Raw genomic sequence first — 27,198 nt, forward strand, 5'->3', positions numbered from 1 at the left:
TACAAGTTCTGAGCTGCACTGTTTATTTTGCTGCTTGAAACCTAAGTGACAGTATGCCACTATAATTATGGGGTTTCATCTAAACCTTTACTACGCTGCAGGTACAGAAATATACGGACACATTTTTGGAGAACTGACATTTTGCAAAAGGCAGCAAACATTTTAATTTATACATGAGAAAAGGAAGTATGCATTTCAAGTTATTGCAGGTTATTTGTGAGAGAATTTCTGCAGGTAAAACATGTTTAGATTTAACCAACAGTAGCGTGTCAGTGTATTTAAAATCATGACAAAAAATCTTCTCTCTGGTCATGTTGCCCATGACAAATTACTATGATGTTGTATGTTTTAGGGCAAGATGTCAATACAGCATAAATCCCACGGCATTTTGGTTTTCTTCTGGAGATTAAAGCTGTTTTTCTTGGGATAAATGCAGCAGCAAAACACAAACCAGTTGATCAAAAAAAGCACTTCTGCCATAACTCCAATAATTTTCGGGACACATCAACCGACAGTAGTTTTGCCATTCCCAGTTCTTTTAAGGGTTACATCTCTGCACTTAAGTATGTCTGTAAAAGCTTGTTCTCTGTTAAGCCAGTTTACTGACTACAGCCTGGTTGAGAGAATTTAGTTGGTTGGTCCATTTATCTAGTGCAGTATATCGGGCACCACCCCTCTTCTGATGATCCAATTCAAGGAGTTGGTTGACTTGATCAATTCGGCCGTGAATAGTGCTGGAAATAAATAAATAAAAGAAGACATGTCTACAAACCATTTTCACTAAACGTATCTTCTGGACTTCATACAATAGTCACAATACCAATAAATACAAAAGAAAAAAGCTGCTGCCTACACTGAATGGTTGAGTTCAGCATTAATTTAACATTCACTACCTTATTCAAACTTCAGACAGAAACCAGATTTCAGCTACCTTTCACCAATTTCATTGAAAGAACCAACAGGCATATACTTACCCAATTAATCAAGAGCAAATGTAATATGTGAAGCTTTAAATAACATACTGCATTTAAGAAAGATACAATTTCCAAACTATTATATATCATACCTTAAACTTTAAAAACAAAATAATACTATCCATTAAATAATTCTCTAGCTGTATATGGGTCATATACTGAAAGAGAAACCTTTTGAAAAGTCTTTTAGAACTTTTTCAAAGATCATGTGCTTAACATGATCATTCATTTATAAAAAGCCACCACACACATATATCTCTTTTAATAGAAAACCACAGCCAGAGAGTTTTATGAAAAATCAAGAATTCAACTGTTACCTTTGCCATCATTATTCAAACTTTATGTCCTAAACATGTTGTGGTACAAAATAGTCAAGTACTTACTTATCCAATATGCACTGCACCAGCAAGCTCTCCACATCAGCTACATCTATGTTTAACTCCTAAGACAAGAGACTCATTATAATTCTACCAATTAACTTTTTGAAAGACTTTATGATTTTATATAATTATTCTTAAATATTTTAAATTCATTTCTACCACTTAAAAAAGAAAATTTAAAGCAAATTTCATTATCTGTTCAAAATACTTCCGAGAACACAGGTCTGACAAAATCCAACTTGTTAACTTTAAAAGTATACCCCTGCTATAATTTTATTGTGGTTGGGCTTAGCCATACATTCATTATATATTTTAGCCACTTTCGCTCCTACAATTTTCTCTGAGGCTGAAGGAATTTTTAAAATGAAATATAATGATTCCTTATTTCTCTTTTCTTTTAACTCAATTTATGCCAGGAAAATACAAAAATTCACACTAAAAGGAAAAACCTTAAGTTATGCTGTATTTTAAAAATGTAGTATTACAAAATGTTAACAAGAATCACTCTTTTAAATAGAAGATAGGTATACTGCATTTATAACTACAAATTATAAATATTAAAATCAATGAATAAAAGTACCTTAGAAATAAAAGGAATATGTATTCTCGTGTAAGGCTTAATTAATTTTATAAGCACTTGTGTTCTGATGTTTCGCAAAAGCTCTGAAAGAAAAAAGTTAAAATAACACATTTGTATTTACTAGTTTGTATAGCTTTATGAATCACTATGTACTTCTAAATTATATTAATTAACTATATCATTTATCTTCTCAAAATACATCTTTCTTCCTAACAAGAACACAAGGTACTTGTATCTAAAAACATCTGGGTTCAACAGATGCACAGTATGATTAAAGGCTGTCTTTCACATAATTTTTTCTTGTTCCCACCTCCCTGATTTTGCTCACGTTGTGATACCACTTAAAATATCCTCTTGCCTTCTCAATAATACTTCACTGCTCATCATTTCCTCTAGTTTCCTCTTTCAAGAAGCTCTAATTTGTACCCGCCAAGTTCCTTATTTTATGCTCTTTCAAAACCTAGAGCAGTACATTTTATACAATGATTTTACAATTGTCCCTAGTTCTTCATGTAAGTGTCCTTTAAAAAAAACAGATAGAAGTTCATGCACAAGACTTCTGCATTTTTCTATGCCCACAAAATATAGTATCGTTCTAAGTTCAAATAAGAACTTTAAAAATATCTGCTGAATGAAAGAGAAAGGAAGGTGAGGAACAAAAGAACATTACTTCTAATCTTTGGATTTTCTTAATGCATCTGGAATTCAAGTATTTGAATAAGTTGTCCCAAATGGTTATTAAAAACCCTCAAATAGCTCCATAACAGGTAGGAACACTGGAGGTATAAGCGGTTCCAGAACAAAGAGACGACTTTTATCTTTGTTAATCAGAACTTATTAAAAATCTCATACGTTTGTTGGTACAGTGTTAGCCTACCTTTTCAAAGTAAGTGCATCTCAGCATTATCAACAGCAGGCTGTTTTCAAAACTTTTGTTGTCAAAAATAAATCCTAAAAATTAACTTTGAACTTCAACATCAGTAATAAACATGCAATAATATCTAAATTAGAATAAGAAGGTAAAAGGGACAGCCACCTTAAATGAAATGGACATCATATAAGAAATTGATTACATTAATAAATGAAATTTGCTAGTGATTTCTTTAAACAGCTTTATAATTTTAAGGAATATTCCATTCCATGACAGCATTTAGAAACATTTCTATATTTTGCAATAAACAGAAGAAAAAGAGCTTAACTCCATGTAGCTCCATTAAGAAGTACTGTTTGACAGTGACAAAGAATGTAACAATTTCAGCAGAAAGAATATACCTTCAATGTGTTCCCTTATGAAAGGATCATCCATGATGTTGCTGTGATTTGTTTTTAGAATCTTTTCAAATTCAGTGATGTCATTATTCTGATAGGCACTAAGAGAAAAAGAAAAGCATAAATTTTGTCAAACATGAAGAAGTCATATATTAAATCAGATAAACCAAAGAGCCTATTTCTCAATTTTTATATGCAAAAATCTAAATTATATTATAGTTTCTGTCATGGAAATTGGAATTAAACACACACGTATCCTTCTGAAAATAAAATGAATTTCCTTTTTAATGCTTTTGGTTTTATAAAGGAAAGATAAATTATATCTTCTGGGGTTATAATATTATATTTATACATAGCTAATTAAAATCTTCTCTAAATCTTGGTATTAAGAATTGACAACAGTTTAATAACTGTTTAATGCTTGATGCTTTTAACTTAAATTGTGCGTTTAATCCCTAAGAAACCAGGTTTCATGCATACTACTGTATGGAGGAGTTTGGATATAAGACAGTATATCCTCCCTGAAGGTTATTCAGAAATGCAGCTTCCTAATTTTTATCTTCTAGAAAGGTACCAGCAACTGCCAAAACTTCTTAAAGGGAACATTTGATTCTCAATTCTCTCTAGCCTTAGAATTCCACTGAGCTATACAGCAGAAACATTGGTGGCAGATAATTAGTGCCAAATGGGATACACACACAAAGTAGAGAGTGATGGACACTGCTGCAGAAGGCCAAAGGCTGATTTACATTCATGATTCTCTGAGATGTCTACTATCTACTCTCGGAGGCACTATGGGGATTGCTAAAGGTGCTGAGAAGGAAGAAGCCAACCTTCTGGATATGGCACCACACTGTCTGCTTTATATGTAAGACATATCATCAGCCATTCTGCACGCCCTCTGCTGTGCTTCCATCTGTTGGGTCGCAATGTAACTTCATGTTAGGGACAGGTGATTCAAGTGCTTCAACAGGAATTATTTTCCTCTAGTCTGCTGGCAACTGACTAGGAAGATAAAATTAGGAAGCATTACTTTTCTTACCTACCCCCAATATATTATTGTAATATATAATACTATAGGAGGATATATTCAAATAGTGAAAACACTTGCACACACATGTATTTTAACCAAAAGACATTCTTCCACTATTTAAGTGGCTTAAAAAAAAAAATCTTACACAAAATGTGGGACACCACAGGCCACTTCTTTCAAAATTTATCATTAAAATAAGTTTTAGAGTTCCAATACAGAGGCTTCACTAGAGTAAATTGTAAGACAAAATAAATATACAAATATAGCCATTACTTTTTAAAGGTCTGATAAATCAGTACTTTAATCCATTTAATGCATTTAACCAATTTAATCTGAACAAAATATTCATGTCTATGGCAAAACTTTCCCTCAATATTTTTTTAAGCGTTTTAAAAGTTAAACTGTTGCTTAGCAATATAACTTAAAAAACATTTTTTTAAAATATTATGTAGCTAACCTCTAAACGAATAATCTCTTAATGTGGCCAAATGTAGGTAGAATAAACTATTTGAAATAAAGATGGAGAAGCCTCCTTTCATAACTAAAATCAACTTAATTCAAGAAATATATATTAAGATAAACTAAAGAAGTAAACAATAAAAAAGAAACTGACTTTTTAATGTTGCAGTTTAGTTTTTTTTTTTTTTTTTTTTGCGGTACGCGGGCCTCTCACTGTTGTGGCCTCTCCCGTTGCGGAGCACAGGCTCTGGACACGCAGGCTCAGTGGCCATGGCTCATGGGCCCAGCCGCTCTGCGGCATGTGGGATCTTCCCGGACCGGGGCACGAACCCATGTCCCCTGCATCAGCAGGCGGACTCTCAACCACTGCGCCACCAGGGAAGCCCAGTTTAGGTTTTTTATCCCCTAACCATTCGTAGTCCCCTTAAAATAAAATCTTTCTTATTTTTTACAGCTAAAATTAAGGTTTCAAACAAACAAAAAGCCTAGTAACTTGTAAAAGTCATAGCCAAATAAAAACAAAGTAAATGAGGACATTTTACATAGAAGCTTAAACAGTATTATGAAATAAGCTATTCTCTCCAAGTATATAAAATTTATATGTAGGTGACTCATAATTTATAGTCTAACAGTACTTTTTTAAATTAAAAAAAAGACTATTAAGACAATGTCTGGTCATCTAAATTACCTACATGTATCTGAAAACAAACAAAAAAACCCAACCTTGCCCCATGTCCCTAACTACATTCTTCCTGTCTTTGGTACTCAGCCGTACAATCTAAACAATGGACTTGAAACCTAGTAAGTTCCTCAGTTTTCTATAAAGAAAGCCCATTAACGCCTAGGCTCCATCTATTCCTGGCTCAGAGGAAAATTTTTCTTGCTCATTGATTTCTTTTACAAAAACAGGTCTTTTCTAGGCTCTTTGCTTGGTTTCATTTTCTTTAATTTTGTTTAATATTAATCGATTATGGCAGGTTTTTTAGTCATTAGCTATAATTAGTCATACCTTTCTCCACAAAAGGCAACAATAAATCCTTAGATTTCTTACCAGTATGACATCTCTGTTGCATCTAACGTCAGAAATTTAGCTGAGGCAACTTTATTTAAAGTGATTTTTAATCTTGTCAATTAAGAAAATATACAAGTAAAGAAACTGTCTTACTGAAAACTCTTGACTAATGTAGACCAATTCATAATTTCATTTTGGATTAAGGCAGGTAGAAACTGTAACATTGTGAAATTGTTTTAAAACCTCTACAGCTTTCTACTGAAAAACAGTGTGTGCACACACTCATACAGATAATGAATACTTATAAAATCTCGTGACTAACAGAAACAGTAAAATAAATGACTTCAAAAATTTCATCAACTTTGGTATACTTCAAGCCAAAATACAAGAGAGCAAACATTGAGTATTAACTGAATTCTGAAAAGTTCTCTCCTCTCTCCTATTTATTCACTGTTTTAAGGTAATTTACCTTAACTGAAATATTAAAGCTTACCTTACTAAATTAGTCATCGCTAGAATTTCTGGATCATTTTTGTAAGGTTTGGCCTAAACAGTTAAAAAAAAGAAGAAGAATTAACTGTGTATGTACAAAGAAAGAATACATTTATTTTCACAAGAGATAGCTGATAGAAATGAAGAATTAGAGCACAAACATACCTCCTGTGAGTCAAATGGATTTATTCCCGATTTCATTAGCATATTTGCTAAGACCAAATATTTTAAGCAAGTGGTTCGTCTTGGACTTCCCGATTCATCGTAATTCTTAAAGGCTTCAAAAAAATCAGTGTGTGCCTTTTCAAATTCACCTTCTCTCAAGTGCATTTTACCACCACATTCTGTAAAGAATAAAACAGGAGAAAAGAGGACATTTTCAGTTCTGTAATAACAAGATTGAACACTTTATAAATATCAAATGAAAACTATTTCAGTGCTTCCAGTCTTTTAATTCTATATCTTGAAGACTACTAGCTCCTGTAGTGTGTAAAGGGCACATACTTTAATTCTTAAAAGCAAGCTCTTCATTAAACATCAGCCAAACAAGCATTTGCAAATCTTTACTCTCAGTTGAAGTAGAAAGTAATTTTATCAAAACTACAATGAGCTACCACCTCACACCAATCAGAATGGCCATCATTAAAAAGTCTACAAATACCAAATGCTGTAGAGGGTGTGGAGGAAAGGGAAGAACCCTCCTACACTGTTGGTGGGAATGTTAAATTGGTGCAGTCACTATGGAAAACAGTATGGAGGTTCCTCAGAAAACTAAAAACAGAAATACCATATGATCCAGCATTCCCACTCCTGGGCATATATCCAGAGAAACTTATAATTCAAAAAGATACATGTATCCCTATGTTCACAGAGTTCACAGTAGCCAAGACATGGAAACAACTTAAATGTTCATCGACAGATGAATGGATAAAGAAGATGTGGTACATATACACAATGGAATACAACCTGGCCATAAAAAAGAACGAAGTAATGCCATTTGCAGCAACATGGATGCAACTAGAGATTATCATACTAAGTGAAGTAAGTCAGAAAGAGAAAGACAAATCCCATATGATATCACTCATATAAAATAAAGCCACAAATGAACATATCTACAGAACAGAAACAGACTCACAGACATAGAGAACAGACTTGTGGTTGCCAAGGGGGAGGGGGGAAGGAGGAATGGACTGGAAGTTTGGGGTTAATAGAAAACTATTACATAAGAATGGATAAATAACAAGGTCCTATTGTACAGCACAGTACACTATATTCAATATCCTGTGATAAATCATAATGGAAAAGAATATAAAAAAGAATGTATATATATAACTGAGTCACTTTGCTGTATAGCAGAAATTAACACATTGTAAATTAACTACACTTCAATAAAAAATAAATAAATCATTAAAAAAGAAATTATATATATATATAACAATTCAACAATAGAACTTCTGATGGTGTATTTTTTATTAATTATATCTTTACTGATGTAAATTTTACAAAGATTCATCCTAATTCCCTTCTAAGACTAGATCATTTCTTTGACTTCACTACTTTGCCTTTTATTTTCACTAAAACAAACAACCTTCAGAGTCATTCAATCATATGTAAGGACACCTTGATATCTTCCCATGACAACTGCCCACCCTTTCCAAACCAAACTTGCCTCTGATGACTCCCATGATCAGTGGATGAGGGATGGCAGACTTGATGTGAAGTGACTGTTCATAGAGTGCTTTAAGTTTTTTGTTATTTTTCTGTGCCGTGTACATTTGAATTTCCAAAGCATATATTTCTAATAACTGTGTGCCTTTTTTCAGGTCATCTTCTCCATCATCAGTCTAGGAAAGCAAATAATGAACATTTAGTCAAGACAGAATTCAGAGTCAACCTAGTGATTTTTACTTGAGTTACCCTGAGAACCTTACACTTACAATACTAATTCTGTGGGAAAATGCATTACAAATTTCAATTGGGACCTAGATTACTAAGAACATGACCTTCAATGGCCAAAAAGGAAATCATTTTCTAGTCATTTTTGTATTTTCTAGTCATTCAATAGGAAAAAAGTGGCCAGAGGTATTTTTTTATGTATAAAAATTGCAATGTTTTGTTTTATCTAGGAGATTATGAATGGTCTTCTCCAAATCTTCACAACTACTTTAGATCCACTGATTCAATCAAAAGCACTTCTCAAGTGCCTTCCTAGTGCCAGGTACTGGGACTACCTTGGGGAAATACAAATTTAAATAAGCCAATGTCCCTGATCTCAAAAAGTTCATAATCTAGAAGACCAATCTGTCAACAGATAAATTATAATATAAATGATAATAACTCTAGTTAAGTATGAACCAAGTGCCAAGAATGGAAGAGAAAGGACTAATTCTCTTGGGGGATGTCAAGGGAATAACAAAGGTGGGGAGATTTGAGTTCGACTTTGAAAGATGACCAAGAGCCCACAAAACACAGGCCTTGAAAAACAGAATATGGTCAACAGTCAGATAATCATAACATCAAGCACTGACATACACAAAGCCAAAATTAATTATTTATTTGGTCTTCCAACTTAAAACTTCCCTTTATTTGTTTTTCACTAACGAGTCACAACCAGACTAAAAAATATGATATGTAAGACAATCTGTACGTTCAGATTATTATGCATCTCTCTATGCTTTAATGTTATTTACAATCCAGATGGCATTTTCCTTATGTTCTGAAATAAACCAAGCAAAAACTTCTCCAGAGGGCTTTTTCATATTCCTTATGTATATATTTGTAAGACTTTTTAAAATTAGAAATGCCTTCTCAACCATTTTCATTTCATGTGGAAGTGAACACACAGCTGGTTATGTATCAGATTCCCTTAAGAATGTATAGATAAGAAACAATCCATAAATGACTGATCTGCCTTATAAACCAAACCTATTATGAAATATAAAACATTTTCCTGCTTATAAAAACTAAAAAAAGGTAAAATTATTAAATGAAAATATCTGCAGATGATTTAGAACACTTTTCTTATTAACTTTTTACCCACTCACAGAAATAACATATATAATTAAAATAAGAGTACACAGCATTGAAAGAGCATAAAAATATTTAAAACAGTATTTCTACATAATATTTAAACTAATATCAAGTAACTTATTGATCAAGACAAAAAAGGAAATACAAAATTACAGCTCACATTTAGAAAGTTATACAGGTGTACTGTCTGGACCACATGGTTATCCAAATTTAAATTAAATTAAAAACTCAGTACCTTCATCTCACTAGTCAAGTTTCAAGTGCTTGATGACATGTATCTGATGCTACCATATTGGAGAGCACAGATACAGAATGTTTCTAACATCACATGAAGTTCTATGGGACAGTGGTGTTACAGAGGATTCATACATGAAAACTAGAATATAAAATATCTTTATGATGTATGTCTATAATATCCTTTCCAATTTTCATAGGTTACATAATTAAATATGAAAGGCTTATTCTTAGTATTAATGACTGGTCAGTTCATTTATTGATACCTATGCCTCATTCTACAAAGATAAGGATTGAAATTAGGACTAGGAGGAAGAAATGTAATTCTCAGAAAAAATTAGCTTTCTGGTAACTTATTTTCCAAATTTTATTTTTGCAATGATGCTTGAACAAAACATCCCTAAACAATGTTTCAAATACAATTTTTTCTTATGCTTTTTTATTATGAAGAAATATTAAGAAAAAATAAAAGAATGCTACCTGGCAGGACTGATGTAACTGGCGTAAAATTTTTTGAAGCTTTCCATATTCCTCTCGTTCTAAATATAATTTCCCCAGCTGTAAAAAAATAAACTTATTAAAATTAAAAGATTTCAACAGAAGGTGCATCTTTATAGTTTATCAAGGATACCCACCCACTCTTCAAAAGAAAAAAATGTAATTATAATTGTTACCTTTGTATTTGTCTTAAACCACAGTCTGTCATTCTTAGCATCTTTCAAAGCTTCCAGTGTTGTTTCATAGAATTCCTGCAGTAAATCCATCTGACATAAAAAATCAGAATTCTATAATTGTAAACAGCAAATTTGTACCTGTTAATAAAGTTAATTTGAGCAAACTAAAAGTGCATCTTTGAACTTTAATATACATAAGATACACTATCTGTATCTTATTGAATGTCTGTGACAGTCCACAAAATTAACAAAACTTTAGCAAAGTACAGACCAAATTTACAAAAAGTGCCAAGATGTTTTTATGCGTTAAAGAAAATAAAACCCAGAAAATGTCTAATGCTCTAGTAGTACAGGTTTGTCCTTTTCAATCTAGTAACTTGTTCTATATTAGCAAAGTAAATGACATGCGCATAGAACTAGTTGTGCTGTTTATTATTAATAGTGTATATGTTATGCACTCAACTCTTACTTGGTGCCTACTATATGGCAAACACTACGTTGTTAAAGAAACAAAGAATAAGCCTCTTCCCTCAAAAATTCTTCTATAAATGTCACTAATCAATTAACTGGATTACAAGCTTTTAAGTTACTGGTAAACTGTTGGAGTTGAGTGGAGGGAAAAGTCTAGCACAATTTTAGCTGAGTCTAACACCATCAGCTCATAAGTCTGACTTTTTTAATGGAAATTGCTGTTTGTTTTGCATTATGATAAGCTCCTCTGTCCCCCCCCCCCCCCCCCCCCCCCCCCGCTTCTGGCTCTACCTTTGTTTGAATACCTGATTCTCTAGGTCTCTACTTAACAGGATCAAGAGGTAAGAGGGCCATGAGAACAGGAAAGCTTGATACTTTCAGAAAAGGTTGCCTATTTATTCACGACTGCCCATGGCACAGTAACTCAAGTGTTGCCCAACCAATATCTATACTTACTTTCAAAAAGACAAAAAGCTTACATATAATAGCATGAAGCAACACACAATCTTAAAGTTTTAAATTACTTAATCCCCCCCAATATCTGGCATACCATTTACGAATAATGTACAAAAAAATGTTTTGATAACACTTGTTTGTAAAACTCAGAAAATATTTTTCCACTTAAGAAAAGCCCCCTGATATTTAAGAACTCTAGAATTAGTGCCATTAAGTGTTAATGTTCTGAACATAAGTTTATCTTCCTCTATTTCCATTACATATATTTTAGATATAAACAGTAAAAATAGACTGCCTCAAGAAATAAAAACAACATCTAGCAGAAAAGACAGAATGAAAGACGCTGATTCTGAGATGAACATTTTTTGAGTACGAAGAGTTATCAAACATTCTAAGAAATGCTAAGTGATATAGAAAATACTTCTTGTGCTCAAATATCATAGCGTAAGAAAGCTGAAACTTAGGACTATGTTGCTTAAAAGAATATAAACAAACAGTCCAATTAAAAATTACCTTAGCAATAAAATAATCATTGCTTTTCTTAATAATCAAAGACTAGAATAATGAAAGCACTATCATTTCCCATATCCACTGTAGTTTCATCATCCATCATCCACCTATTCTTTGTAATAGAACTTATTGAATTGAACACCTAATGAGTAATGCCAATTACTAATCGATATGAGTACAGGTTCTCCTCACAAGGATCTTTATCTAATCAAATCTACACAAACCACCTATGACTCACTGTTAAGTATTAACAGCTCAGGGTGGCTAGCTGAAGTGCTGATGAAGTTTATTAGAAGGAACTGTGATAGTAACTGTATGGGAGTCTAATATAAGCCTGCAAAAGTTGTGTGCAGATTGTTAGTATCTGAAGATGATATTTAAAGAGATTAAGCTAGGGTTACATATAATTAAGCTAGGTTATAACCTATAAGCTAGGGTTATAATATAATCTTAATATTATACAGTTAGTACTGTAATCAAGAATAAAATACACATTATTTTTAAAGCACACTAAAAATAAAAACGAGCATAACTGCTTAAATAAAACCTCTAGGACTTAAAAACAAAAAAACAAAGCCCTTAGTATAAATGATAAACATATTAATAAGTACTAAGAGGTAAAAACAGAATCTAACCTGCTTAGAAGTGGAGATATAATCAAGAATAGAATTAATGGATTTTTCAGAATAATTTCTTGTGACCGCACTCCGAATATAGGTCAATAGTTGTTTATATCTGTTCATCATTTCTGGAAAGTTTGTCTGTGAGGGAAGAAAAATGCATTACTATGTACATATTTATTTACTAAGATATATACACATGATTAAGATTATAGTACATATTACTAGCTAATTGAAAAATAGTTTTTCAATAATAGAGAAACTGTATGACAGAAACATAAACAAAATTTAGCTTAAATTTGAAATTACTCAATTACTCAGTAAATGAATCAAATTTTTGAAGTTAGGCTTTGAAAAAGTACCACTTATAGATTTTCCAAATTTCGGATATTGTTCCTCACGGCACAACAAGCACATTTATTTAAATCACTAACACTACTAAAATATTCATAGACCAAAAGATAGAAATAAGTCCTACTTTTCAAATATTCTTTCCTAAAAATTTACCCCTTCATCAGGAAGCTCTCTAACAATAGTTATGTATTTCTTCTCTCCCTATTATTGGCAGGCTTTTATATTAAAATGTGAAGTGAAAGAATCTCTTCAAGCCCAGATACTCATCCCACTATCAAGAAAAGTCCTCCCAACCCCTAAAAAGGGGAAAAGTCCTCCCACCTAAGGCCCTACTCAATAGCAGATGTAGCTACTGTTGCTATTCCTTGCAGGATTATTTGCATTACTGTGGTTATTCCAGGAAACATGTAAGATCTGAGGAAATAAAGGACTATTAGTGAAATTTCCAGCACTTAAATATTTTGGCAGAGGGTCTATCATCCCTCAGAGCATATCATATAAGTCAACTTATGAGTCTAACCTTATAACCTGCATCCACAGTCCACAATCTCCAAGTGCTGTTAATCCCTCTTTTTATTGGGATTAACAATATACTCTACTTTTAATCACAGAGGTGGAGCAATGGCAGATACAATGCTTTTTTTCTTGAATGACAGAACATGTAAATTTATTAGGGTGAAGAATAAATTAATGACACTGTAATTTTTCTGCTTATGACTATGTTTTGCCCTGGTACATAGCATGAAGGACAAGAAAAGAAAAACATGAGAAGACTCCCTGAAATGTTCTAAGCAAGTGAATTACAAAAAAGAAAACTAGTAGGGGTAGGTGAGAAAAAACAGATAGAACAATGAGAAAAGCTTTAGCAATATACATCAAACTACTTTCGTTTCCAAGTATACCAGGACCACATGGGGGTAAATAATAGGTAACACCCTCTCAATGAGCCACTAAAACCCAAGTTATAGAATGTATCTCCTAGCAAAATGGAAATCAGAAATATGACTGTCCCAACTTTGAGATTATAACTTGATACTGAAATAGGATTTTAGCAAAAAGTTAGTTTTGACTTCATTTCCTTATGCCACAATAACTTTAAAGCTAATTTTTCAAAAATTATGTTACTGTAATTAAAGATCGAGGGACGATTAGGTTTACTGGTTTTTATTTGCAGTGGTGAATGCACAGAGCAGCTGACAACAAACCTTTCCAACTTTTTACTGCTCAAGAGGACTACACAGAAACGTGAGTCTGACTCTGAATCTAACTCAAAAATGAGGCGGCAGGGATGGAAGCTGAAACTACTCTTGTAAACCACAACTTATTCAGAGATGCTACTACAGCATATAAAAGGTAGAGAAGGAAGGTAGGCAAAATAACACAAAATACAAATAATCCTCTCCTTTCACTTGCTTCCCCTCTTGGCTCAAGGTAAAATGGTAAAATCAAATCCTACGGGTGGCATACATTTAAACGGGCTCAAAAACTAAACGACTGCTAGTATGTTAAAATAGTAGATTTCTATAGGGTCTCTTGGTATTATTTCAAATCACAGAATCTTAGGAGTTGAACATGGGCCCGTAATGTCACCGTAATTGTTCAATCAAAATCTCCATCCCGAGACACCTGATGCTTCCATAGCCCTCTAAATTATAAAATATACTGAACGTATTCTGAAGATTATATAAAGCCACCTGGATTTACCAATGGATTATTTGTGGGGTGAGAGACAAAGAGAGGAGCCATGAAGGTTTTGGCCCTAATCAGTTGAAGAGGAACGTTTTGTAATAAAAAGTAGAACCTCAGAACTCCAAAATAAACACTAATAGTTTGTTTAAAAGTCACTCTTTTAAGAGTCTCATGCTCTACTGATTGACCTAGCCTGGCAGTGAAAAGTCATTCTATTAATAATGCAGCTAAATACTGCCCATGTATCAAAAAGATAAGTTTTCTTAAACAGAAAACTTTGTATCCTATGCAGAATATTTAAAATTTAGTACTACTGTAGTCACAAATGAAAAGTAGGCTAAATATGGAAACATATCAACAGAATTATTTTAGAGAAGTAGATATAATGACATTTTGTTGCCATGAGGTTTTTAAGTACAGAATTTCATTAACAGTTTAATTCCTCTCAAAACAAATCTTACCAACTTGAAGTTAATCTTAATCATTTGTTTCAGTGCTTTAAATCCCCATTCTCCTTTTTCACCTTCAAGTTCCAAAACCTAAAAAAAGAAGAAACTTCCAGTATAATTTAATACCGTTATTTTCTAATGACACTCAATACCTAAGTTGTAAACTAATTTTACATTATATGCATGAAAAACACTGCCCCAAGAACTCTACTTCTCAATGTCATTTTTAATAGGCTTAAGAAAAGAAACCAGCCTTAAAATGCTTACTTAAGGTAAGTGAGCTTATTTTGAAGTTTCTTCATCAAAAGATTAAATAAGAACTACTTCTTGATTACACAATCCCAGAAGTACTTTTTATTCCTCTGAAAAATCCGCTGGTAAGAATAACCCAAAAGTTTATCAATAGTAAAGAAATCACACTATTTAATAATGAAACCACACCTGTGTGATTTGTCACCAAAAGACAAAGGAACAGGATTGCAGGGATAGTAACTATTGACCAGCATGTTGACTCTCTTTCTGCCAGAACCATACTAGCTTTTCAGGACAATGGCCCTGCTCTATAGATAACCTGATTGGAAAAAACAAAAGGATAGCCCTTTTGAAATATTTGCTTTTGTTGCATAATGCAAACTTATTTTACAGGATTATCACTAAGTATCCAAACGTATTACTGAGATAAAATCACTGGAATTTACTTGATTTAAGACATCATTTAGAAAAATATAAGACACAGAATCAGCCAGAAAACATATGAACCTTTTGGAAACTGCTTAATGCTGCTTTGGGGTCGTCTTCTTTTAATGCTTTGGAATTATAGTACTGATTTTCCAAATCCACATTTGGCTCAGAGTTACTATCTTCAGAGTATTCCTGTGTGTTAGAAAGAGATATTAAAATGAAGGAAAAAAAGAAAAGAAACTCACACATTGCTAAAATGTGAATACTGTTAAGAGAAAATCCACACATTTATAAAAAACAAAACAATTTAATTACATAGGTGAAACCCCACTGATGTTTAAACAGTTAAATAACAAGGGGAAAACCCCAAATCAAGTGGATAGCAGAGGACAGTAGTCCCTCCTTATCCGTGGTTTCACTTTCTATGGTTCCAGTTGCTCCATCAGTTGAGGTATAGAAACTGGAAAATTCCAGAAATAAACAATTCATAAGTTTTAAATTGTGAGTCATTCTGAGTAGCACGAAGACATCTCTTGCCAGCTCTCTCTGTTCCACCCTGAATGTGAATCATCCCTTTGTCCAGCATATCCCACCTGTCCTGTGAGTCACTTAACAGCAGGCTCAGCTATCAGATCCACTATTGTGGTATCACAGTGCTTGTGTTCAAGTTACCCTTACTGTACTTAAAAATGGCCCCAAAGCTCAAAAGTAGTGATGGTAGAAATTCACATATGCCAAAGAGAGGCCCTAAAGTGCTTCTTTTAATTGAAAAGGTGAAAGTTCTCAACTTAAGGAAAAGAAAAAAAATGTATGCTAAGGTTGCTAAGATCCATGGTAAGAACGAATCTTCTATCCATGAAATTGCGACGGAAAAAAGAAATTTGTGCTAGCTTTGCTGTTGCAGAAGTTACGGCCACAGTGTGTGAAAAGTACTTAGTTAAGATGAAAAAGGCATTAAATTTGTGGGTGAAGGACATGAACAGAAAACATGTTCTGACCGATGGTAATGTATTATGCCAGAAAACATTGAGCCTATACAAAGACGTCAGCAAAGGATTCCCTGAAATGAGTGACACCAAGCCATTTGCTGCAAGTAAGGGATGGCTGCATAGTTTCAGGAACAGGTTTGGACTGAAAAATATAAAAATTACTGGAGAGGCTACATCTGCTAATGAAGAAGTCATTGTCACATTTCTGGCAAAGTTGAAGGAGTTAATTAAGGACAGAGACCACGTTCGTACAACTTTTATTACAGTATATTGTTATAATTGTTCTATTTTATTATTCTTGTTAATCTATTACTGTGCCTAATTTATACATTAAACTATATTACAGGTATGTATGTATAGGAAGAGACATAGCATATATATGGTTTAGTACTGTCCTTGGTTTCAGGCAAACACCGGGGGTCTTGAACTACTGTAGAATCATTTCTTTCCTTCAGGTCAAAACTATGATTTCCACAGAATCAACACAAAAGCAAATTGTAAAGAAATATTGGTTATGATCTTCAGTTCTGTAGTGGTTAACCTTTTGTGGATAATGGAACCTGAGAAAAATCAATGTGAATACTAATTATTACGTAAATGTTACCTACTCACCTTTAACTCCATAATCTAGCTTTTGCTACTCCCTAAGTCTAAATTTCATTATTCTAACATGGCCTGACTACCGAGGATGGTAATCTATATATAGCAAGTACTCTGTTACTAAATATAACTATATGTTTATAAGAATATTTGCTTTATGTGCATTCCACATTACTCAACAGCTGTTTAGTTATATTAACACACTTTAGTCTTGTAACAAATCAAAATAAATAAAACAAAATTTATTTATATAGTTTTATGTGACTTTTCATCACATAAATTCAGTTCCTAGTTATGGAACAATAAAGCACCAAGAAAAATTGGAGTAACACTATTTTGTGGAGCAGTATAAACAAGAGTTTAAAATAGTTCCAGGATATGATATTCAATTTAATGATGAGGATTATAAAATATACATAAATTAGTGTAGTAAAAACTATTATTTTAGGAAGAGAGAAGATTATTTCCTTCAGCTACGAGTCATTACAAAGGGCAAGTTTATGCCAAATTCAGAATTGTGCCTGAAAGTAAACAGAAAAAGACAAGAAGAGCTATTTCTAAATCCAAGTACAGGTAAACTTTTTTTGCAGATACTTATGAGAAATTTTGTATTGTCTCATAAAGGCACATGAAAGAAAAAATGCACATGAGTGTAGTGTTAGAAAGCTCAAAAATATGTAAACACAAGACGAATTTTTCCTATGACCAGTAGATGGAGGGAGGTGTTTGATCTTAGTATGTAATCAGTTTTAGCTGACCACAATGGCTTTGTAATGTGCGCCCTCTGGAGGATAATTATTTCCTTGTATAAAGATACTTCCTGTGAAGCACTGGCACTGTCTCACAAATGTAAGTATCAGGAATTCAGTTATGCTCAACATATGAAAATCCTCTGGAACACTTCTCTTAGAGTTGGGATCAAATTCTGAGTAGTGCGTAAAGTTCATAATCACTCATTCACTTCCTAACCCTGTAATTTAGGTTTGACTACAGTAAAACTGATTAAACTAAAAAAGCAATTAATAAATAATGAACATGCCAGTGTATACACCAAATCATGTTATGAGAGTAATGGCTTCTGAGCCAGGTTGTGAAAGATAAATGGGAGTTTGCATGCTGGACAAAACAAGAAAGGGGAAAAGAGAACAGCAGACATGAAACTGTAACGGGAGATAGCTAAACAACGAAAAGGAATCATACCGCTGGAACATAAAAAGTCCTTACTGATTCTACCTTGAACATGAATCCCAAGTCCATCCACTCCCCCCTGCCCCGCCACCACCCTAGTCTACCACGCCACTTTCATCTCTCCACAACTATAACCTTCCCATTCTCCTTTTTTTTTTTTTTTGCTGTACGCAGGCCTCTCACCGTTGTGGCCTCTCCCATTGCAGAGCACAGGCTCCGGACGCGCAGGCTCAGCGGCCATGGCTCACGCGCCCAGCCGCTCCGCGGCATGTGGGATCTTCCCGGACCGGGGCACGAACCCGTGTCCCCTGCATCGGCAGGCGGACTCTCAACCACTGCGCCACCAGGGAAGCCCCCCGTTCTCCTTTTTAACTTTCAAATTCCAGTCTTCTTAGGGTAAGCAGCCAGAATAATCTTCATAAAATGTAAATTATCTCATTCCTCTTCTCAAAAATGGTTTCCCATTATGCACCCAACCATATCTCCTGTCAAGCTCTCCCTCATTCACTTTGCTGCAGCCACCCTGGTCTTACCTCACAAGTTGCCAAACTTGTTCTCACCTTTACATGACATTCCTTTTTCTTTCTACTTCTCTTCATCCCATTAACCACTGCATGTCATTACAGCTTAAGCATCACCTCCTCAGGGAAGACTTGGAGTAAAGAATCATAGCTATAAAACATACTCTCACCTTTGGAAATCAGTTCTTCTCAGTTATTCTCTAGTAACTGTTCAATAATATATGGGAATAGCTAGAATCAGAAAATGACCTTTATGCAACCCAAATCTTCAGAATGCACCCCTGAACTTGGAAGCAAAATATCTTTGATTTACATCTATCACCAAGTCTAAGAATCTGGACTCTTACTCAAAGCCCATTTATTTTTGGTTTCTTAACCCATAACGGATTAGGAAAAAAAAACTGACCAGTAGAAGCTGAGAGGCACACATGAATAGGACATGGAGTTGCCAGAAGGTTAAATTCAATTACTGGAAATTACTGAACTGATTATAACATTGTTGAAGGCAGGAACCTTTACATTTCCTACCATGTCTGAATGCCTCTTGTAGTACAAGACTGACTACCTCCAACTTCTGGGAACTGACTGGCTCCAGCTAATGATATTTCTAACTTCTACATAACTCCCCCAAATCACTACAGTTGAGATAAGACTTAATCCAGCCCTCAGCATTTTGTGAATATGTTATTTTGGTTTTTCATATTGCATGGGTTAAGAAATGAAATGTATATTTTTTGCATAATTGCAATTCAATTCTTAAGTGTTACTGCTGAAATGTATAAATACATGAGAATTGGCACAGCTGATACGTTACTGATTGGTTTCTTATAATTAGGCAGTCCCGTGTTACGATCTGCAACACCATGTTGCAGCCTCCATGACATCACTAACCTGTCATTTGCAGCTCAGTGAATCACACCATCAATACAAACTATGCTACAGCAAACTATTCACTTACTACACTGGCATGATTTTTACACTGAAGGTATTTTGAGAAGTCTTTAGAATAATTCTTTTGTGTAGAATATCTATTATATATTACTTGTATCTATTATTTATACTCAATGATAATGATCTTTAGTATAAACCAGCAATTAAATGTTGCTCAACAAATGCAAATTAAGTCTTTCCCCTCAAGGTATCCATGGTCTGAGACAGATATGCAAATGAAACACCAATATAACACAATAAAAGCAGTAACAGAGACACATACTAGGTACAGTGGCAGCTCAGAAGAGGAGTAATCAACTACTCTTGAATGAGTTAGAAGAGAGAAAAGTTACCTGAACCAGGTCTAAAAGTAGGAATAGAAGTTCCCAGGGATGAGACAAGGCACCGGAAATAAAACAATTAACCATGCAAAAGCACGGAAGCTTGAAATGGCACTGCATATTTGGAAGAACCATCAATAGTCTGACTGGGCTGAAACACAGGATGTGTGTAGAGCTGGTAAGAGATAAACTGGATCAGAGAGTAGAACTGTTCAAGTCTAGCAAGGAGTTAAGATCAAATGGAGACGCACTAAAATGTTTTATAGGGAATTAGACTTGTGTTTTAGGAAGAGCATTCTGGTAGTAATGAAGTAGCCCACTGGATACTCTTACAACACTCTGGCCAAGACATGATGAAGGTCTGATCCAAGTAGTAGAAAAGGGAGAAGAGGAAGGGGATAGAATAAATATATGCGATGTTAAGGATGTAAAATAAAAAGGCCACATCATATGTGCACAAGAAAGGGGAAAAGTTATCTCTAAAGACTATTGCTGACTTGGTTACACACAATACCATCAGTCAAAATAGGGAATATAGGAAAAGTATTAAGTAAATATTGCTAACTGAATTCCCTTATGTCAGATGAAGAGGTGATAACTATAATTTATAAAAGCATAAATGAAATGTTTTAAAAAGAGAAATTGAAATTTTAACCTACATATTAAGAATGCTTTAAAAAAAAACAAAGAATTTAAGCAATATATGAAAAACCAAGCAGTTGTACAGTGTTAAAGGGATTTTAAAAAATCCACTGAAGTTCATAATAGTTCCAACCCACTTACATAATAACTCATGTCCTGACATCTTCCCAAAGCAATTACGTACCCATCTACACCAACCAAATCTATTCTTTCTTCCCCCCAAATATGCCATGTACTTCAAAATCTCTGCTTTGGCATACACTGGTCTCTCTGCTAGGAATTCTAATCCACCGCCCCTTCCAACAAACTTCCCACTTTTCTCCTATGATGTGCCCCACCCCTAACACTCCTGAGAAAGGTATTCATCAAGGCTTACCTTGTGATTCTTTCTCCAACTCTTCTTAGCAAAATAAATTTTCTCCTCAGTCATGCTTCTACATGACATGGCATGTCTCTAAGACGGAGTCTTGTGTGTTTGTTCCCACCTCCCCTCTCCCCTCACCTGCCCCAACAAGAGCTTCTCAAAAGCAAGAACTTACTTTTACTCATCTTGGTATCCCCAGAGCCTGGTATATTACAAAATGCTCAGTAAGTGTCTGCTTAATTGAAATGAAAAGTGGGTGAATGTTCCAAAATAACACAACACACAATAGGTAGGGACAATTTTGACTCTATGTTGGAATGTGGCCACTGCTGAACAGGGTCGGTTTCATAGTTCATGTACTTGTGTCTCTTGCCAATAGAGGTCTTAAGAAACGCGCTCTAGGGAAACAAGACTCACCATTAACAATGCTTCCCAAGCCTTGACCATGTTTAGACAGCTATACTAGATGTTGGGCATCTAGGGCAAAGGGCAAAGTCTCATTATCCTTAAGGATGAGATTTAATCCAAGTCCTAGGTAGCCAACTGTGGTTTAGCCATTCATAAAATTAACCAAACTTTTAAAAATTTCACTCAAGGTAATGGATCCTAATTTGTCTATGGTATAAATCAGAACATTCTTTTATCTGTCCTAAACTTTCAGTCTTCAAATTAAATTTTCCAACAAGACATCATTAAAGTCATTAGACTTGGGCTCTAGTTTTGACTCGGCCACTAATTTGTCACGTAAATTTAGGTAAGTCACTTACACTGGATGTTTCAGTTCCTCTCCTGTCAATTATGGGGGTTGATCTCTATTTCTTGCTGAGATCCATGTGTTCATTTTGGGACATGGTACACAAGTACAAATTTATTCTGTTGGGTATTCATACTTTACAGATTTACATTAGGGGTGAAAAAATTTATCTCATTGTTAGCACATAAGAGCTGTCTCTCATTACTTATGGGAGATCTTATAATGACATCCTTGTCATTAGTTACCCTTGTTTGAACCTCTCTAATTTCATCATATAGGATACAACTATGAGGTAATGCAACAGGCCTTTTGGAAAATACACCCAAACTTATATTTCAAACCAATGTTCTTTAAAGTAGTAACTTTAAGAGGTGGTAAATTACTGGTAAATTTCCAATTATACTGACATGGATTATTAAGTAACACTTCTGAAATTCTTAAGTTAGATGTTTCCGACCTAAAACAGCATCATCCAGTTTGAGGGCCCAACTTATTTATCAAACCCGACTCACACAATTTTTGACACCTATAGAATGGAGAAAACTTGGCTATAGCTCAAGTTAAAAAAAAAAAAAGAAGCTGCACACTGTTTACAACAGCAAAAGGAAACAGGCCAAATTCTCATCAATAGAGAACTGGCTAAATGAAGTATGGTACATCCACGCAATCAATGCAGCTATAAAAAGAAATAAGTAATCTCTCTGCATAGTTCTATGGAATAATTTCTAAGATAAAGTAAAAAACCAAGTGTAGAACAATATATATAATATGCTAAATATGCTACATCTTGGTTTAAAAAAGGGGAGTGAGATAAAAATGTGTATTTGGTTACCTATGGGAACTGGGCAAATAGGGAACAAAAATGGAAATTTTATTTTAACATTTCACATTTTTGAACCATGTGCACGTATTACCTATTTTAAAAAGCTAGATGCTTCAGGTTCTGAAGAACTCTAAAAAATTTTGAGCAATGACAAAAATCAGTTTGGCACGCCCCCCCCCCCCCCCAAGATCAAAGTAAGATTTCTGTTCATCATTTGTACCCTGTAAACCATCCCCTCTCCCCCCAGCAATAAAATGCAGGTTCACTGTGAAAGGTTTGCAAGAAATAAACAATTTTAATTTTCCTGACACTTTTCATATTTTCCAGACATTTTTTCTATATTTTTCCCACCCAGCAAAATGAATTTTAGCCCCACCCAATAAAATCATAATATGGATTACATATTTATAGTGGACATGTGTTCACTATGTGCACAGCAATGGTAATTGACTGTTCCTCTCCTAGGTGAGAGTTTTCAATTATAATGCTCCTCCCACAGGGCAGGGGAAGCAACCTATCCTCCCTGTCTACAGTGACTGAGTGGTTTGAAGAAGGCGATGCAGGCCTAAGGTGAATCAATAAAAGTTCTTCCTGGGTTTCACTGTTAGAGCTAGGAAGGAAGACTCTTTTGCCTTTGGGGTTATAATACTAGGAAGATAACACATTATATCACAAGATCTTGTGATATAATGTGAAGGCAATTAAGCCAATACAGTGAGGAAAGCAGCCCAGGAAGAGACAGAAACAGAAAAAGACCCAGCATCATTATCTGAGCCATGAATCCAGCCATATTTACACTTCCTGGCGATATGAGCCAATACACGCTCTTTTTAGTTTAAGCTAGTGTGACATGTATTCCTGTCCTCCCTTACACCCAAGAGTACTGACTAATTTATAAATTTTTTCATATCATTGGATATTCTTTAGAAGCATGGTTTGAAATGCTGACATACTTTCCATCACATGGATATATCATAATTTATCTATTATTATCTTATTAATATTAATAGTATTCCCGTACTACTGATAATTTGGGGGGTGTTTCCAATTATTTACAATTAAACATGTCTTTTTTTTTTGGCCACTCTGAGCAGCTTGTGGGATCTTAATTCCGTGACCAGGGATTAAACCTGAGCCCACGGCAAAGAAAGCTCCAAGTTCTAACCACTGGACTGCCAGGGAGTCCAGTTTTTTTAAGCCTCAACTGTATAATCAAACTTCATCTTTGTGAAGACTACATGCAGAATTCCAAATGTGTGTACAGCATAAAAAACAATGGCCCAGACCACAAAAAGTATATTGTTTGAAAATCTGTTCTTAAAGATCCCCAACATTTTGTTTGTCAAGCTTGTGACTGAGACAACAGTCTCAGAATAAAACAACCTATAACCTCCCAGTTCCTTATATGTACAATGAGTGACAAGTGAATGTCTTAATATTAAACACACAAATCCCTGAAGCTATTTTTTGCCCCTGTCCTATATTAATCTACTTCTTTTTCAAAGTGTATATTCTATTCATGTCCATTCAAAAATCTTTTTAAAAAATGGAAGTGTTATATTTTAATTTGTTAAACCATGTTCTAAGGTTGTTTATAACATACATGACATTTGTCTGATCTTGTTAAAGTTGTGACAAATAAGAGATTCTGTAAGATATCCTATAGCTAAGACTCTTCTCTCTCCCCCCAAAAAGTAGAAAAAAAGAAATAAACTTCTAGGGCATTAAAACAGCTATTTATTAAGACAAGAATAACAATAATAGTAAACATTCATTCACGAATCACAACTATAAACCTGACTAGGTGACTATAAAGAGGCTCACATTTCAGTAATACATCTAACCAAGTAGAATTAGTCTACCTTTTCAACATTTTTTTTTCTAATAATAACATTTAAGTTCAAATATACAATACCTATAAGAGGAACTACTAAAGAATAATTTTTGGTATTACATCAGTCTGTCTTAAATCCTTTCTAAAAGATTATTATAAGTACCAATCAACTTCATGCTAGAATGGCTGAACTGTGGAATTACAATACAGTTAACTTATCTATCAAGGGCCTTATTAACTTAATGAATGGCACTATAGTTATTACTTATTATTATTGTTACTATTAACACTATCGTATATAAATCTGTAAAATTACCATTGGATTAAAAGACATTTACCAGTACCGTCTTCTACTTCTCCATTCACTCCTATGCTTAGAAAATGCCTGCTTCTGCCTCAAATAAAAGTCAAAAAGCTCTTAGAAATAAGAGGTCAAGCCTATTGAATTAATTTCATGTTTGTTTCTTCTTTTTTTAACCAACTTAATTCTCCTTTAGCTCTTGGGCACAAATCATTATTTACTTTTTTCGATAAAACAGTATAGTTTTGGAAACAAATTTTTACTTTTTCCAGTGGTATCCTAACTACCTATTTCTACTAGATTGGGCAAAAACAAGAAGTGATTTAGGGTATTAAAATTTATCAACAGACAACTTATAACATATATACTGAATATATCTGTAGTTAGGATACTCATGGTTCTTGTTAACATTTTGACTAAAATGAGGTGATGGCAAACTTTCCAACAAACAATACATTTTTTAATAAAAAAGAAGTTTCCCTAAAACAGCGAGTCAATTCTGACTCTTTAAATTCTAAGAAACAAAAAAACAGAAAAGACCCAGGCAAATAACTATTAAAAAACAAAAACAACTTTTCTTTTGGCAACATGTAAGCATGAAATGGCAACCAGCCCTCTTAATCTTTTTTTTTAAACATAGTAGCTTAAGGAAATTAACTAAGGAAGTAAAAAATAAATTAATATGATATCTATGTAAGAGAGATATGGGGGGAGGACTATTTAACAGAATGCTGGAGTGGGGAATTATTATTTAATTGTGTGTGGTAGTGTAAAATCTTACATTTTTTGGTTAAGAAATTTTAAAAAAAGGTTAAAACTACATGTTCAATTTTATATTGTACATGTACTGTAGGCCCTCAAAGGCTGGAGAAACACAGCCAAGTTAAATCATGTTTGTTTAATTAAAATCCTTGCAAAAATGAACTGAGTACTTCATGGGACTGTAAGATTCTCATTGTCATTCTTACTTTAGAGACTCACTCATAGTGCTAATAAGTCATGTATTCAAAAAACTATTGCTTAGAAAAGAGATAGGTACAAACATGTAAAAACACTAGTTAGAAGAGTTAAAAGAAACACTTCCGTAGTTAAAAAATACCTGTAATGTAAGTAAACATATAATAAATAAAAATGCACAAAATATTACAAGTAGCATATTCTTAATGGACTTAGGGCACTGACTAAAACTGGCTTGATCTGAAGAAACTAAAATGTAAGGCAGAAATCTTAACTATTAGCAAAACTCTGCGTTTAACTTTAAGAATTATCAACACCTCTACTATAAATTTCAGGTAATAACAAGCATTTCCCTCTCCCTTTTGCAAATATGCCTTCTTTTAAAAGGGAAAGATTAATTGGAAAGGACTATAAAAAGATTTACACTAATTCAAAACGATATATTAATATCTTGAGAACCCTCTGGCACTTAAAATATGAGACAGACTTCTCTAAGCAACTATTTCATAACTTTACGATAATGCAGCATCACCATAATATACAAGAACCATGCACAAAAACACCCCCAAATAAAAAGCAAAGCCAAGTTGACGCTAATTCTTGGTCCAGATAATCTTTCTTAGTTCCCACACAGGTAATGTTTTTGAATATCAACTTGAAATGTTAGTGAATTTTTTAAAACCTGTAAATCTGTTCATAAACTAAACCCTGAATCTTTAAAAATCACCATTCAGCTACAGAAATTCGTTTAGTTCTACACTGTTGATATTTTTAACTTTGAATATTGGGAAATTTCTAAGTCAAGATAAAAGCCAATGTGTCAATCCCCTTATACCACCCCACCCGCCAAACCCCAAACAAACAAAAAGCAAAACCTCCTTACCACCTTTTCTCTTTAAACAAGTAGTTAAACTACTTTTTAAAGCTAGCCTTGCTCTCAGTTCTCTACTGCACCTTTACCTTAAACCAAAACGTACCCTGGACAAGACTAATTAAGCTCTGTTTCCAGGAGACTCACAAGTGGCTTTTCGCTGTCAGGCCTGGGAGCAACAAGGCCTCCTAGTTTTCGGACCCCCCTCTCCCAGCATTTCGCACCCGCTCAATTCAAGTGTGAATAAGAGGGGCCGAGAATGCTGGGCCCGAAAGGGCATCGCCGGGGCCTAGACCACTGCACGGTCCCCAAGGCGGCTCGCGCGGTAGGGAAGAGGGAGGAGGCATACAGAACCAGGCGCTGGAGGCCAGGGGTAAACGGAGGAGGCGCTTGGACTTGGAGCGCAATGCTCGGGACCCCCTTCGCTGCCTCCTTTACCCTCCCTTCCCCCATGCTGGAGAGGCAGGGCCCGGGCCCGGTGCGGGAAGGGGGAGGAGGTAAACTCGTCCTGTCACTGCACCGGGAGAGGCTGGAAGGAGCACATGTTCAACGGGGAAAGGCCGCGGCCGCCCCGGCCCCTAAAGCCAGAAGCCACCTCCAGTCCCAGAGTTCTGTTCCCTGCGCCTCACCAGGTCGTAGTCCTCCTCATCATCGCACATGAAATCATCCTCCATGTCAGACATCTTGGCTGGGACGGGGGGGGGAAGCGGGGGAGG

The 27,198-nt window shown here is 34.5% G+C and overlaps 1 protein-coding gene across 2 annotated transcripts; it reads right to left on the minus strand.

The window, feature by feature from the left end:
* On the minus strand, positions 1-27,191 carry COPS2 (COP9 signalosome subunit 2). 2 transcript variants are annotated; one of them, XM_065901473.1, is made up of 13 exons: positions 27,112-27,191; positions 15,446-15,559; positions 14,699-14,776; positions 12,210-12,335; positions 10,138-10,248; positions 9,944-10,021; positions 7,869-8,043; positions 6,365-6,543; positions 6,201-6,253; positions 3,207-3,304; positions 1,935-2,017; positions 1,358-1,416; positions 1-734 (listed from the first exon to the last, which is right to left on the minus strand). In XM_065901473.1, the coding sequence occupies exons 1-13, from the start codon at positions 27,163-27,165 to the stop codon at positions 590-592; spliced, it is 1,353 nt and encodes a 450-aa protein (XP_065757545.1). In that variant the 5' UTR covers positions 27,166-27,191; the 3' UTR covers positions 1-589. The 2 variants fall into 2 exon arrangements, with proteins under 2 accessions (XP_065757545.1, XP_065757546.1); XM_065901474.1 differs by having other exon boundaries at positions 10,138-10,227; positions 27,112-27,173.
* Positions 27,192-27,198: the final 7 nt, after the last annotated feature.

The sequence above is a fragment of the Phocoena phocoena genome, chromosome 2, assembly GCF_963924675.1.
Source record: "Phocoena phocoena chromosome 2, mPhoPho1.1, whole genome shotgun sequence".
NCBI classification, from domain to species: domain Eukaryota; kingdom Metazoa; phylum Chordata; class Mammalia; order Artiodactyla; family Phocoenidae; genus Phocoena; species Phocoena phocoena.